This window comes from Pelobates fuscus, chromosome 2 (assembly GCF_036172605.1).
Source record: "Pelobates fuscus isolate aPelFus1 chromosome 2, aPelFus1.pri, whole genome shotgun sequence".
NCBI lineage: Eukaryota > Metazoa > Chordata > Amphibia > Anura > Pelobatidae > Pelobates > Pelobates fuscus.
Genome location: NC_086318.1, coordinates 25,380,908 through 25,394,072, shown reverse-complemented (window position 1 = coordinate 25,394,072; position 13,165 = coordinate 25,380,908). Strand labels below are relative to the sequence as shown.

Genomic DNA, 13,165 nt, shown 5'->3' with positions numbered 1-13,165 from the left:
AGAGCGAGAGCTTAACTCCCAGCCACCCCAGCCAGCCCACTGTATCTGTGTATCTGCATGTGTCTCAGGTTGTGTCTCTGTGTGTGTCTATGTGTGTCAGAGTGTGTGTCATACATACATTCATACATACATGCATACATATATACACCCCTTCACTCAAACACCAATACTACACACAAATATACATCATTTAAAAAAGATACTATAGCCAAACACTCAAATGAAAATATTATATACAAACACACCTTTGTATTAAAACTCTAACATTATATGCAAACACCAACTCAACTCACACACACAACTGAATTTAAAAGCCTACGTAAAAGTACTCCACTGCCTTCCAATGGTCACAGTGCATACAAATATACACATACTCTATACAAAACATGCTTACATTCAAACGCACAAACACTACTCACAAGTACAACCCTGTAAGGATAGCCAAATGGTAGATCCCATGCTGGCATAGCATCAGGGATGTTGTGCGACAAATGGGGCTCTACCACTTTGCCACTCTCGCGCTATGTTTGGGGGTGGGGCAAAAAGCTTTCTGGCTTCACGTCCCTCTACATTTGTTCCACCAATGGGTTGGGTTGGGATGTAGAGCGTGATTGCATGCCAGGGAGTAGGGTTGCAGGGACCAGGGGGCCCAGCCAAATGCTTGCCCAGGGTCCAATCAATATTAAAGATGGCCCTAATGCAGGGTTGTATTTGAGAGCAGTATTTGTACCTTTTAATGAAAGCATGTTTTGATACATAGTAAGTGTGTGCATGTAGAGGTGTATTTGTATGTACTGTTGTCATTGGAATGCAGTAGTGTACTTGCATGTAGTGTTGACTTTTAAATGCAGGTGTGCTTTTGTGTGTAATGTTGGTGTTTGAATGTAGGGGCGTTTGTGTACAATTTTAAAGTTTTAAATAAGGTTGTGTTTCTATATAATGTTTGCCTTTCATTGCGTGGTTGTGTTTGTATTTATTGTTGAGTTTTAAATGCAGGTTAACTTGTGTGTAGTATTTCTGTTTGAATGAAGGGGTGTGTTTGTGTTTGATTGCAGGGGTTTGTTTGCATGTTGTGTTGGTGTTTGATTGCAGAGATGTATGCACATACACTGACACATGCATACTTACAGAACTATACATACACACTGTCACATACATACATTGACACACAGATGCACACTGACATTTAATCACACTGACACAGAAATACATAGACATACAAACTGACACAGATACATTCATATAATACTTTTTATATTTGCAGCCACCCTCCTGTTAGCATACTTTTTGTGTGCAGGAGGGTGGCTTGCTTGGGGTCCTGCTGCTGCTGGTTGTGGCTGCTGCGAGTGTGGGGTCCTCAGCAGCTCTCTTCTTGTTCTCTCCCCCCATGCTGCCTGTGCCACCTCTGCCTCCCACGCTGCGCTCTCTCTCTTTGCAGCTGGGACAAAGTGGCCAGCTCTGACTTCCTCCCACTGCTGCCCATGCCACCCAATAAGTATTGCTGAAAGGGGCCTGGTCAGGCGCCACGGTCCCTGTTAAGTCCACCGATGATAAACATGAAAGAAATCAGTAATTCATAACTGTTATTTTTTTCATCTCAAATCATATTGATCCAGGCTTTGCTCTGCTTATGTCCATAACACCAATATCAAAACATAAGCTATGGAATTTACCAAATTCAATCCATGACCAGACACGTGGACAGCAGGAGAAATAACCCTACAAATACCAGGACTGGGCAGTGATACAGATTATTACAAACCATTTTGTGTTGCTAGGTTCCATTTTATAAAATAGTATAAATTTGTATCATCTTGTGATGGCATTATTTTGCCAAGGTTCGTTGTGAGGCTTGGAGGGGAGCAGATACATTGTTTGAATTCACAAGGTGTTTCAAAAGATTCAAAGAAATGAGTTGTATGCAAGTGCATTTCATTGTCAGTGATTTCATACAATGTGCTGGACAGTGTAACAAGGTACATTTCATGGTTACTGAACTGAATGTCAATGCTGGACACACGGCGTCCAAGGTGTCATCTTGGCAAAAACATATTATATTCATTTTGTAGTTTTAAAAAAAAAGTTGGTTTCCAGCACTTGGTGCAAAGCGCTGCAAACTCAAATAGCAGCCTAACAATCTCTATCTACCCGGTGCTACATGAATCCTGATTAATACTCCTGGGAGAGCTGGAAAGGGAAGAGATATTTAGTTTTTACCTTAGCTCCCCATCCAGAGTCTGGATCACAGCAGCAATGCTCCGGCTGGTCTCATTCATATACTTATAACAGGCCTGGAGGCTCTCGCTCATTGAGCTCTAGTGGGTAAATAGAGACATCATGAATTGTTATTATAACTGTTCTAGACCAAACCAAGTGTTTGTTTGAATATCTGCCCATGTCCAAATTGTTTAAAATAAGGTGCGTGCACGCTGAAGTAAATCACACTGACAACAAGTTTCAGATGAATTAAAAACTTCGGAATGTTTACTGAGAGGGACGGCAAGCCCTTTATAAAGCAAAGAATACATCATATGCAAAACATGAGATAACATGAAAAGTAAATTTTTAATTGGTAAGTGCTAAGTGTCTTATCTGATGTACTTCCTCCAGAGTGTGATGTCAGCATCATCCTAGGTGTAACCCTGAGACGGAGACACCATCTTGTTACACAAGGTGATTTGGACGATGGGAGCATCCATTTTGAGTAAATAATGAGCACAGGTATACACAGTAAATAGACATTTTACCTACATTAATTTCTATCCATAACATACTCCAGGAAGCTTGGTGTTCCCATTACAAACCAAAAATCATTGTGCTCTCAGAATCATGGTTAACGACTAAAATACCAGACACCGCCATTGCAATACAGCGTTATTAGTGTTTTAGAAATGACAGAGCAAAGAGAGGAGGAGGCATTGTTATTTGTGTTTACAATTCCATAAAATTCCTTACAAAACTTTAGCCCTTCTGCCACCTTTCCTTTCTGGCACAATTGAGAACCCGTGCAGTAAATCAATCATTGTTGCAGGAATCTACCGCCCACCTAGCTCCCCAGTGCATTCCCTATCTGACATAGCCCATCTCCTTAGTAAAACCATAGCTCGAAACCCAAAAAGTGAATTTTCGGTCTTTGGAGATTTTAATATTGATTGGCTGAATCCTAAAAATAATAGTTTTTGCACGCTGTTTAAGACTTTGCAGCTAACGCAATTAATCTCCTCCCCAACTCGCATAAACATTAAAAGCCATAACCATACCCTGCTCAATTGGATTCTCTCCCACTTCTCCTGATAGAATCCAGGAGGCCGGTGTTCTCCTAAACAGTTTCAGTGATCACTGTTTAGTGTACTGCATGCGCAAAATAAAAATCACCAGGTCCTTCAAAAAATGTAATCTTGAATCCTTTCTTAATGACATCAAGAACATCCCATGGCACAGATTAAACATTATCCCAGATCTAGACTGTGCTGTTGAATTTTTTCAGTCTGAACTCCTACAAATTTGGAATTTGCATGCCCCGTTGCGTAAGGTGAGAGTAAAAGGAGCACATATATACTGTATCACAGCTGACCTCATCCAAATGTACCAGTTTCGGGATTCTTTGTGGTCAAAGTTCAAGCGTACTGGCTCTGTGAATGATCACTGTGCATATAGACAATGGCGAAATATATGCACAAAACAAACAAAATTGGCCAAGGCCCAATATTTCTGTAAAAATCTAAACAATAACCTATCAAACCCTAGAAACTTTTGGAAAGTCATAAATAAATTACAACCCCCCCCCCCCCCCCAATACACTCCCAACCCTCCACTGTCAAAGTGGATAACCAAACCCTGCAACTTCCCTTAGATGTAGCAAATGCCTTTAACATTTATTTTGTTGGATGCTCCACTGCTCTGATTGCCAAACTAATAAATTACACGCATCCTGAAACTACAAATGTGGATCAGGACCCGCTAAATTTGCAAAGGCCCAATATAGACAAGTTCATTTTTAGACCTGTACCTCCCGGTATTGTCAAAAATTTTAGAAAAAATTGTCCATACGCAACTATGTACTACCAACAATCGAACTATCTGACCCCTGATCAATCGGACTTTCGCCAGAATCACTCCACTACAACTGCCCTCTTAAAAGTTTGCAATGACATCCAAACTGGCATGGAACAAGGAGACCTAACTAGAGCTATTTTCCTTGATTTTGCAAAGGCCTTTGACACAGTAGACCACAACATTCTACTGCACAAACTCAAAAACTCAGGTATTGATGATTGTTCGTTAACCTGGTTTAAATTTTTCTATCAAATCCCCCCGTCTCATCTTTCCTCCAAGCTATACATGTTAAGATCATTTAACCTTTCCTTGTAAGTTTTATCCTGCAATCCGTGAACCAGTTTAGTAGCCCTTCTCTGAACTCTCTCTGAAGTATCAATATCCTTCTGGAGATACGGCCTCCAGTACTGCGTACAATACTCCAAGTGAGGTCTCATGAGTGTTCTGTACAATGGCATGAACACTTCACTTTTTCTACTGCAAATACCACTCCCTATACATCCAGGCATTCTTCTAGCATTTCCTGCTGCTCTATTACATTGTCTGCCTACCTTTAAGTCATCTGAAATAATTACCCATAAATCCATTTCCTCAGATGTTGAGGTTAGGACTGTATCAAAAAATCTATACCCTGCTCTTGGGGTTTTATGCCAAAGATGCATTATCTTGCACTTATGCACATTTAGTATCAGTTGCCACAACTCTGACCATTTTTCTAGTTTACCTAAATCATTTGCCATTTGGTGTATCCCTCCTGGAACATCAACCCTGTTGCAAACCTTAGTATAATCACCAAAAATACATACATTGCCATCAAGACCTTCTGCAATATCACTAATAAAAATATTAAAGAGAGTGGGTACAAGTACAGATCCCTGAGTTACCCCACTGGTAGCAAGACATTGCTTTGGCACACTGACATACTCTCAATGACAGACACACAGTCATTGACAGACAGACACACACTCACTGACAGACATTGTCACAAGCTCTCAATGACAGACACACAATTTATTGTTGTTTTATTTTATATTTTTAAGGCCCATCTAGCCTCCCTACCATTAGGAGTGTTGGTGTGAGTCCTCTCCCCGGGGTCCACTGTGACTCTCTCTGTGGTTGAGTAGGTAGAAGTCCCTGGAGTCCAGTAGGGTTCTTCTCCTTGGGGTCCAGTGGGGATTTTCTCCCTGGGTTGCAGTGGGGAATGGATCCTGTTCCTCACGCACCCTATGTAGTGATGCTGGGGACAGCGTGGTGTCATTTTCCGGATCCCAGAATCACAAAAGAGGATGCGTGAGGGAGCAATAAGGAACTGGAAACACATCAGCACTCCCTCGCCACCTCTTGCTCTCTCTTCCCAGTATATTTTAGCAGAGAAGGCACCTGCCATCTGGGGTAAGCAGGTGTCTACTCTGTATTTCTGAATAAGTCCCAGCTTCGGAGGTGCCCTAAGGATGCCAGTAGGCTACCTCCCCAAAAAATGGCAAAACCCTAGTGTGCTAATTATTTGTATGTGTGCGCTCCCTCAAAAAGGTGTGTGCGTGTGACCAAGTGCACACCTTAGAGGGAACAGTGACTCTAACCCGTGAAAAGTAAGTTTCCTTAAACATTTTCTATAAAACATTTTCTCAGTCGGTGGTTATTTTTCATTTAATCATGTGATCTATATTATAAATGTGACATGGTGTAACATTTACCATAAATAAATATTGTAGCTCAAATTTGAGAATATGTGCTAACCAAATATTTGTTCTCTGTCTAGACTTGCGAGGTAAACAGCGCAAATTTTAGTTTTTGCCCTAAGTAAATGTCTCTTGTTAGTGGAAGATAGTGGGGTCCCAGACTCACCCCATCACCCTGTTTTATAAGGTTACCCCTAGATAAATACACACTAAAGCCCCCTACACAGTGCCATCTTAACAACAGTATGGGCCCCCGGGCAAAGTAGTGCACTGGGGCCCTGTCAACATACAACTCACAGGAATAAAATGTAAATTATAGATCAAATTAAGCTCTGATTTATTACTATCTCCAACAAATGCAATACATACATAAAATCCATATACACAGACTGCTGAATACAGTCACAGACTGCTGAACACATTCTCACACCGACTGCTGAACACATTCTCATACCGACTGCTGAATACATACACACACAGACAGACTGCTGAATACTCACAGACAGACTGCTGAATACATGGACACAGTCCGTTGAATACATGCACACAGTCCGCGAAATACACACACACAAACATACACATGCACACAGTCCGCTGAATACATGCACACAGTCCACTGAATACGTACACACAGTCCGCTGAATGCACACAGACAGAATGCTGAGTACACACAGACTGCTAAATACATAATACACACAGTCCGCTGAATATATACATACAATCCACTGAATACATACACACAGTCTGCTGAATACATACACACACACACACACACACACACACACAGACTGCTGAATACATTGAGGGGTGCAGTGTATGGGTGAGTGTGTGAGGGGTGCGCTGTGTGTGTGTGTGTGTGTGTGTGTGTGTATGAGGGGTGCTGTGTGCATTTGAGGGGTGGTGTGTGTGTGTGAGGGGTGCTGTGTGTGAGGAGTGCTGTATGTGTGTGGGGGTGTGCTGTGTGTGCGAAAGGTGCTGTGTGTTTGAGGAGTGCTGTGTGTGTGTAGGGGGGTGCTGTGTGTGTCTGAGGAGTGCTGTGTGTGGGGGGGAGAAGGGGTGCTGTTTGTGGGGGGTGCTGTGTGTGAGAGGTGCTATGTGTGTGTGTGTGTGTAGTGCTTTGTGAGAGGAGTGCTGGGGGGAGGGACAGCAAGAAACAGGTGGTCAGTTCTATGTAGCCTGCAGCTCGTCTGGCTGCAGGTCCTTCTGTCCTCTTGCGAGCAGAATGCTGTGTGAAGCGTTTCCATGGTAACACATGGCAACGATCCACACAGCCTGCTCCCGGAAGGAGTGATCTGCTTCCCAGGTCCCTCCTCCTGCCTTTGTGTACTCCCGCCCTCTCTCCCCGATCGAAGGGCCCTTGGGCTGGTGAGGGAGATCTCACAGAAAACAAGGCCGCCTCTCCATGGGCCGGCAGGGGAGACCAAAGGATCTCCCTTGTCTGCCAGGCACGCTGGGCAGTGCAGTGGGGCCCCCATGTGTGCCCAGTGTGCCCATGTGGAAAGAGAGTCCTGCTCCTACACACACACACACACAAAACAGCCGCTATGCACACACACAAAAGAGTCCCTGTACTTACACTATAAAGTCCACTGAACACACACAGAACAGCCTCTGTACATACACACTAAAGCTCTCTATACATCACAAAACAGCCTCTGTACATACACACTAAAGCCCCCTATACACAGACACAAAACAGCCTCTGTACATACATACTAAATCCCTCAATACACACAGCCAGGAGCAGGGCAGGCAGAGTGAGGAAATGAGGAGCAGAGCCTCTAGGAGTCAGTCCAGACTCCACTGCAGTCAGATGACACACCATACAGCAAGGGTGTAGTACCAGTGCTACAGTGCACACGCAGTGTGCTGCGCATAGGAAGCGAAATCCCATCACACACAGATACATACTACATCCAAAATCACTCACACAGACACTGTATCTCCTTGACATCACCAGCAAACACACACTGCATCCACTACACAAACACACAGTACCCACTACACAAACACACGCCGAATCACCAGATAAACACACACACACTGCATCCTCTACACAAACACACACTGCATCCTCTACACAATCACACATTACATCCAAAACACAAACACACACATTTCATTCACTACACAAACACACACATTTTATCCACTACACTAACACACACTGCATCCACTACTCACTCTCTGCATCCACTACACAAGCACACACTGCATCCACTACACACACACACACACACTGCATCCACTACACACACACACACTGCATCCACTACACAAACACACACAGCATCCACTACACAAACACATACTGCATCCACTATGCACTCTCTGCATACATTAAACATACATAATCAGTGTCTTTGGTAGCAGATTTTAGTGTGGGGGAGCTTGGTGGCTGCAGGGGGTGGCATTTCATCCTTGGACCCAGGCAGCACAATTGGCCAGACCTGCTCATTCTCATTGTTTTATAGACCACTACAGACTCACTCCATCTCCTTTTTTCATAGTGAGACCCAAATGAAACCAATTTATAGGGGAGTGACCCAATCTCATCCCATCTCCCTGTTTTGTAGAGGGATCTAGACCCCATGCCCCCTGTTTTATTGGTGACACAGACTCATCCCATTCCTTCTGTTTCATAGGAAGACCCAGACTCACCCCATCCCCCTGTTTTATAGAGGTCCCAAACTCACTGCATCCCCCTGTTTTATAGATGACCCAGACTCACCCCATCCCCATGTTTCATATTGGACTCAGACCCACTCCATCCCCGCTGTTTTATATTGGACTCAGACCCTTCCCCACCAGAACTATAGAGGGAGACAGACTTACCCAGTCTAGTTTGGGCATCACTGCCCGGCAGCCTCCCATCTTAAACCTGAACAGGTTGTATATCTCCTCAGGGTGTCCCAATGAGTGGAGGATATCCATTGCTGCTCCTGGCAGTAGGTATCACTACCATGGGAGAATGACCAACACCACCCCAACCCTTTATTTATAGACCACACTATCCGATAAAGCCAACCCTCCAGACACTGCAGACAATCACCACTTCACCAGTCAGCACTGAATGTACATGAAGAAATTTTAAGGCTCAGTGTGGAACTTGTTGGACCTGTTGCTCGGGTGACGCACTGGGTGCTAATTGTCTGCTGCTCCCATCCTGGCAAAGCATGTATCACCTGCCTTCTTGCCACTTAAAGTCGGTCATAGTTTATAAAGAATAATCAGATCACATACAGCAAGATGAACCCTGTGCTGAGCAATCTCCTTAAATCGTACATTGTGTTTCTTTCAGCAGACTTGTGTGTGAAAATATGCTGCCAAGAATGGAAAAATATAGATCTTTACATAAATTCTAAATTAATTTATAGTTTTATTATTGCAATTTAGTCACTTTAATAAAACAGACATTTGGGCTAAATTTAATATTTTTTTGTAAGCTACTAGGAATTTTACATCAGGATGAAAGTCTATTATAGACTGAAACACTGATGTTATGTGACTGTATTCACAATAAATGTTTGGATTTGAATTTGGTTGAAAAGTCTAGTGAGAGCTCTCCTTCGTGATCATCGTTTACCCGAGGCTGGAGATTGCTCCTTTGCAAGTACTTCTGACAGACTTGTGCCTGACCTTTGATTGTGTATATATATATATAGTTGCTGTTTAGTGGATAAGGGAGTGCGCTGGATTTTCTTTTTCATCGTATAAAGTGGCTCCCAGCAGCACCCTATTTATGCATGTTCAGGTGAGTGCAGCCAGCACCCTGGTTTCATATATATATTTATATTTGGGAGTCTAGCCAACTCCTTGGTTTTGCACCCATCCCTGTCACAGGTCCCCCCCCCCCCCCCTTCCCCTCCAGGTAAGTAGCTCATGAAGCCGACATTAGGTTGTTAGAGTAGGACCTGGCAACGATGCGGTCCAATATATATTCATATAGTCTGTTAACAGCTGGAGGCAGTGGTGGATCTACACTGGGGCCCGCAGGCTGAGGGGGCCAATCAGGAGGCCCTAGCAGTTAAAGCCACTTGATGGTAATGTGTTCTCAGGGGCCCGGACAGTGCTTTAACAGTGCAACTTGGCCCCTTCAATGATGTCAGCGCTGATAGAAAGTGACAGCCAGTCACTTCCTCCCAGCTACCACAGAGTCGCACGAAGGGAGGAGGGGAGGAAGGGCCCAAGTGGAAGAGACTCTGACTACTAACAGCGTGAGTCAACTGACTGGATCCCAAGGAAGCCACCTTCACCCTAGGTAGGAGGGTGGCTAAAAAAAATATGCATGTGTGTCTCTGTATGTGTATGTTTGTCTGTATGTGTATCTGTGCATCTGTTTGTCCAATCTGTCTGTATATCTACTTGTTTCTCTTTGTGTATATCTGCAAACAGATGCAGTGTGTGTTTGTGTAGTTATTGTTGCAGAGTGTGTGTTTATGTAGTGGCGGTGTATACAGTGCAAGGTGGTAGAGTGAAGTGGTAGTGTGTATAGTGCAAGGAGGTACCTGGTTATGAGTCAGGATGAAATGAGAGGAAGCGGTGCAACATATCATGTGGTGAGAAGGGGCCCAGTCACGGTTCTCACCACGACATCCAGATGAGGTCGCCCCAGAAGTTCCCAATAAGGGATTTGAACCTGGGTACTTTTTAGTCCTGGGTCTGCTGTTTCTCCTCTGAGCCACCATACAGCCTGAAGTATGTATCTTGCCTTGTATCCAACACTGGGGGCTGGACGTTATTCTGTGGCTGTTCCAACATTCTCAGCACACCTGTAGCTGATGGCCTCATTAGCCAGGTATAAAACATTGCCTCTCCCAGAAGGCAGTGTCAGTTCCTTGACTCCTGGTGATCGGTTTGCTGTTTCCTGTTCTCCAGTTTGCTCTTGACTCCGGCTTGTGTTTTCGTTTATTCTGACTTCTGGCTTCCTCTGACCCTTGGCTTCCCACGACTATTCTCCTGGTTTATCCGTTCCTGTACCGCGACTCGGAATTATCCTGCACAGCCCCCGTGCAGATGATGTGTCCCACAGGGGATTCACACAAAGAAGGCGGCGGCCAGAACCTAGGTCCGGGCAGAAAATAAAGTTTAAAAACTAGGTAATATGAGGGACTTGGGGGCAGTTTGGGGTGACTAGGGGGTCAATTAGATTTAGTGGAGTCGGGAGGGGGGTTAAAAATAAACGGGATTCGACCATGACAATGCCGCTTTAATTTAGTGAAACAAAGGTGTATAAGACTAAGAGGCAGCAGACTTCACCAAATGAGTACAGATAGAAATGTGTCATGCATAACCCAGATATAATTTTTTTCTATGAATAACAACAACTGTGTTTACTGAACCTTACAAATAACATAAATTATATATTGATACAGCATTTGCAAACCTACGCATTAATAACAATAACAGCTGTGGCATTTCACCTAGGAAACATCACTAGCTGTATACCCATACATTTATTGCAACTGACTTACCGGTGACAGTTAGAAACTCGGCAGGCTAACTCACTTATCAAATGTAAACCCTGCTTTTTAATCCCTTCAGGACGGAGTCGATAGTACACGTTCTGATCAAAACAGAACGTAAACAAAAACTAGAATTTGCGCTATATGTCTGTTCAACCGTAATTCACCTCTTTCATATTAAATGCACCCACACTTATTATATATCATTTTGTTCAGGAGAAACAGGGCTTTCATTTCATATCAAATATTTATATATGAAATATAATTTATTATGAATAAAATTAAACAAACTGTGAGAAATCTTAATTTTTTTAAAAAAAAATTGTAGTTCCCCCTCACATTTTAGCTGTAAATGTCATAATACTGTTTTGTTTTACTGCAACAAAATGCACATATTTGTAATCAGCGATTTCTCACAAGTACAACAGTACCCCCCATTAACAGGTTTTATGGTGTTTTGGAAAGTTACAGGGTCAAATATAGAATGTTCCATTTTCAAATAGAAATTTGCCAGATTAGTAATGTTACCTTTGAGACGGTGTGGTAGCCCAGGAATGAGAATTACCCCCATAATGGCATACCATTTGAAAAAGTAAAAGTAAAACTTTCCAAAACACCATAAAACCTGTACATGGGGGGTACTGTTATTCTCGGGAGACTTCACTAAACACAAATATTAGTGTTTTAAAACAGTAAACCATAATACAACAATAATATAGTCCGTTTGTTTGTAAAAAATGCACAAAACATCACTTTTACTTAAAATATCATCGTTGTAATACAATTTACCAGTTTTAAACACTAATATTTGAGTTTAGCGAAGTCTCCCGAGTAAAACAGTACCCCCTATGTACAGGTTTTATGGTGTCTTGGAGAGTTACAGGGTCAAATATAGTGCTTGCAAATTAAATTCTCTGCACTTTCTCCCTGTGTTGTCAGAGATGTCAATCAAATTTTAATTAATCAAATCACATAATTATGTTAAAAGATTACTTAAATATACACGTAAAATTTTAATATATGGGGGCGGGGCCGGACCGCCGAGCTGGACGGTCGCAGGCAAAAGGAGCTCCTGCTATACATCATCAAATATGGGGAAAATAAACCACATCTTTCGCCAAAGCTGACCGACAGCAAGAGTGCCCACAGCAGAGGGCCTGCTGGTGCCAGGGAGAGGCTGGCTCACTACGCTGCAGTCCCCTGGAGGAGAGGACCTTGCCTCAACCGGGGCCCTCTCTGGCGGTGAGTGGGGCGGACGGCCGCCGCACCACTATCCTGCCACACAGCGCCCAGCCTGGGGCTCGAACCAGGGTGGACCCGGCCCTGTCCCCCCCCCTATGGACCAGGGGGGTGATCCCGGTCCTCACCCGGAGGCATGGCAGCTGGAACACAGGGGCTCCACCGCCACACCGGAGGGCCCGATCGCATGTTCCAAGACACATAAGATGGCGACTGCCACGTGCGCTGGAGTCAGCAGAGGGGAGCGCATACCAGCGGAGCTCGGAACACCCAGCAAGGCTGGTAGACAAGGGCCCACGGGGTCAGAGAAGTTGGCGACTCCACTTCATCGCAGACCACCACGCAATTTCATACCTGTGCAAGTGGCTGGCCACGAGACAGGCAGGCAGCAGCGGAGGCCCACTGGAACCAAGGCAACGGATGCACCAGCACTCACAACCCTGTTGCCGAGCGAAGACAGCCACACAGTGACACCCAGCAGCACGCCAGAATATGCAACACTTGTTAACCTCGGAGAACACTCCTCCCGATGCCCAACAGAGGCAAGCTCCTGTGATGCACCTGGAGAGACACTGCTAAAATGACGCTAACACACACGCCGACATGCTGGAGCAGGCACTGGCTGACCATGTGTCCACTACCACCCACAAAGCATCGGACCCACCATGCTGACAGTCCCTGAAGTGAGAGCAGACGTACGAACTTTTGAGCAGCCAGGGTGATGTT

At 44.2% G+C, this 13,165-nt stretch overlaps 1 protein-coding gene across 1 annotated transcript in view; it reads right to left on the bottom strand.

The window, feature by feature from the left end:
• The window catches only part of LOC134586490 (squalene synthase-like), a 31,563-nt gene extending 22,894 nt beyond the window's left edge, over positions 1-8,669 (bottom strand). The window contains exons 1-2 of the mRNA XM_063442032.1: positions 8,571-8,669; positions 2,218-2,315 (exon numbers count right to left, since the gene is read on the bottom strand). Coding sequence (XP_063298102.1) covers positions 2,218-2,315; positions 8,571-8,669 — 197 coding nt within the window. The remainder of the gene's footprint in view (positions 1-2,217; positions 2,316-8,570) is intronic.
• Positions 8,670-13,165: the final 4,496 nt, after the last annotated feature.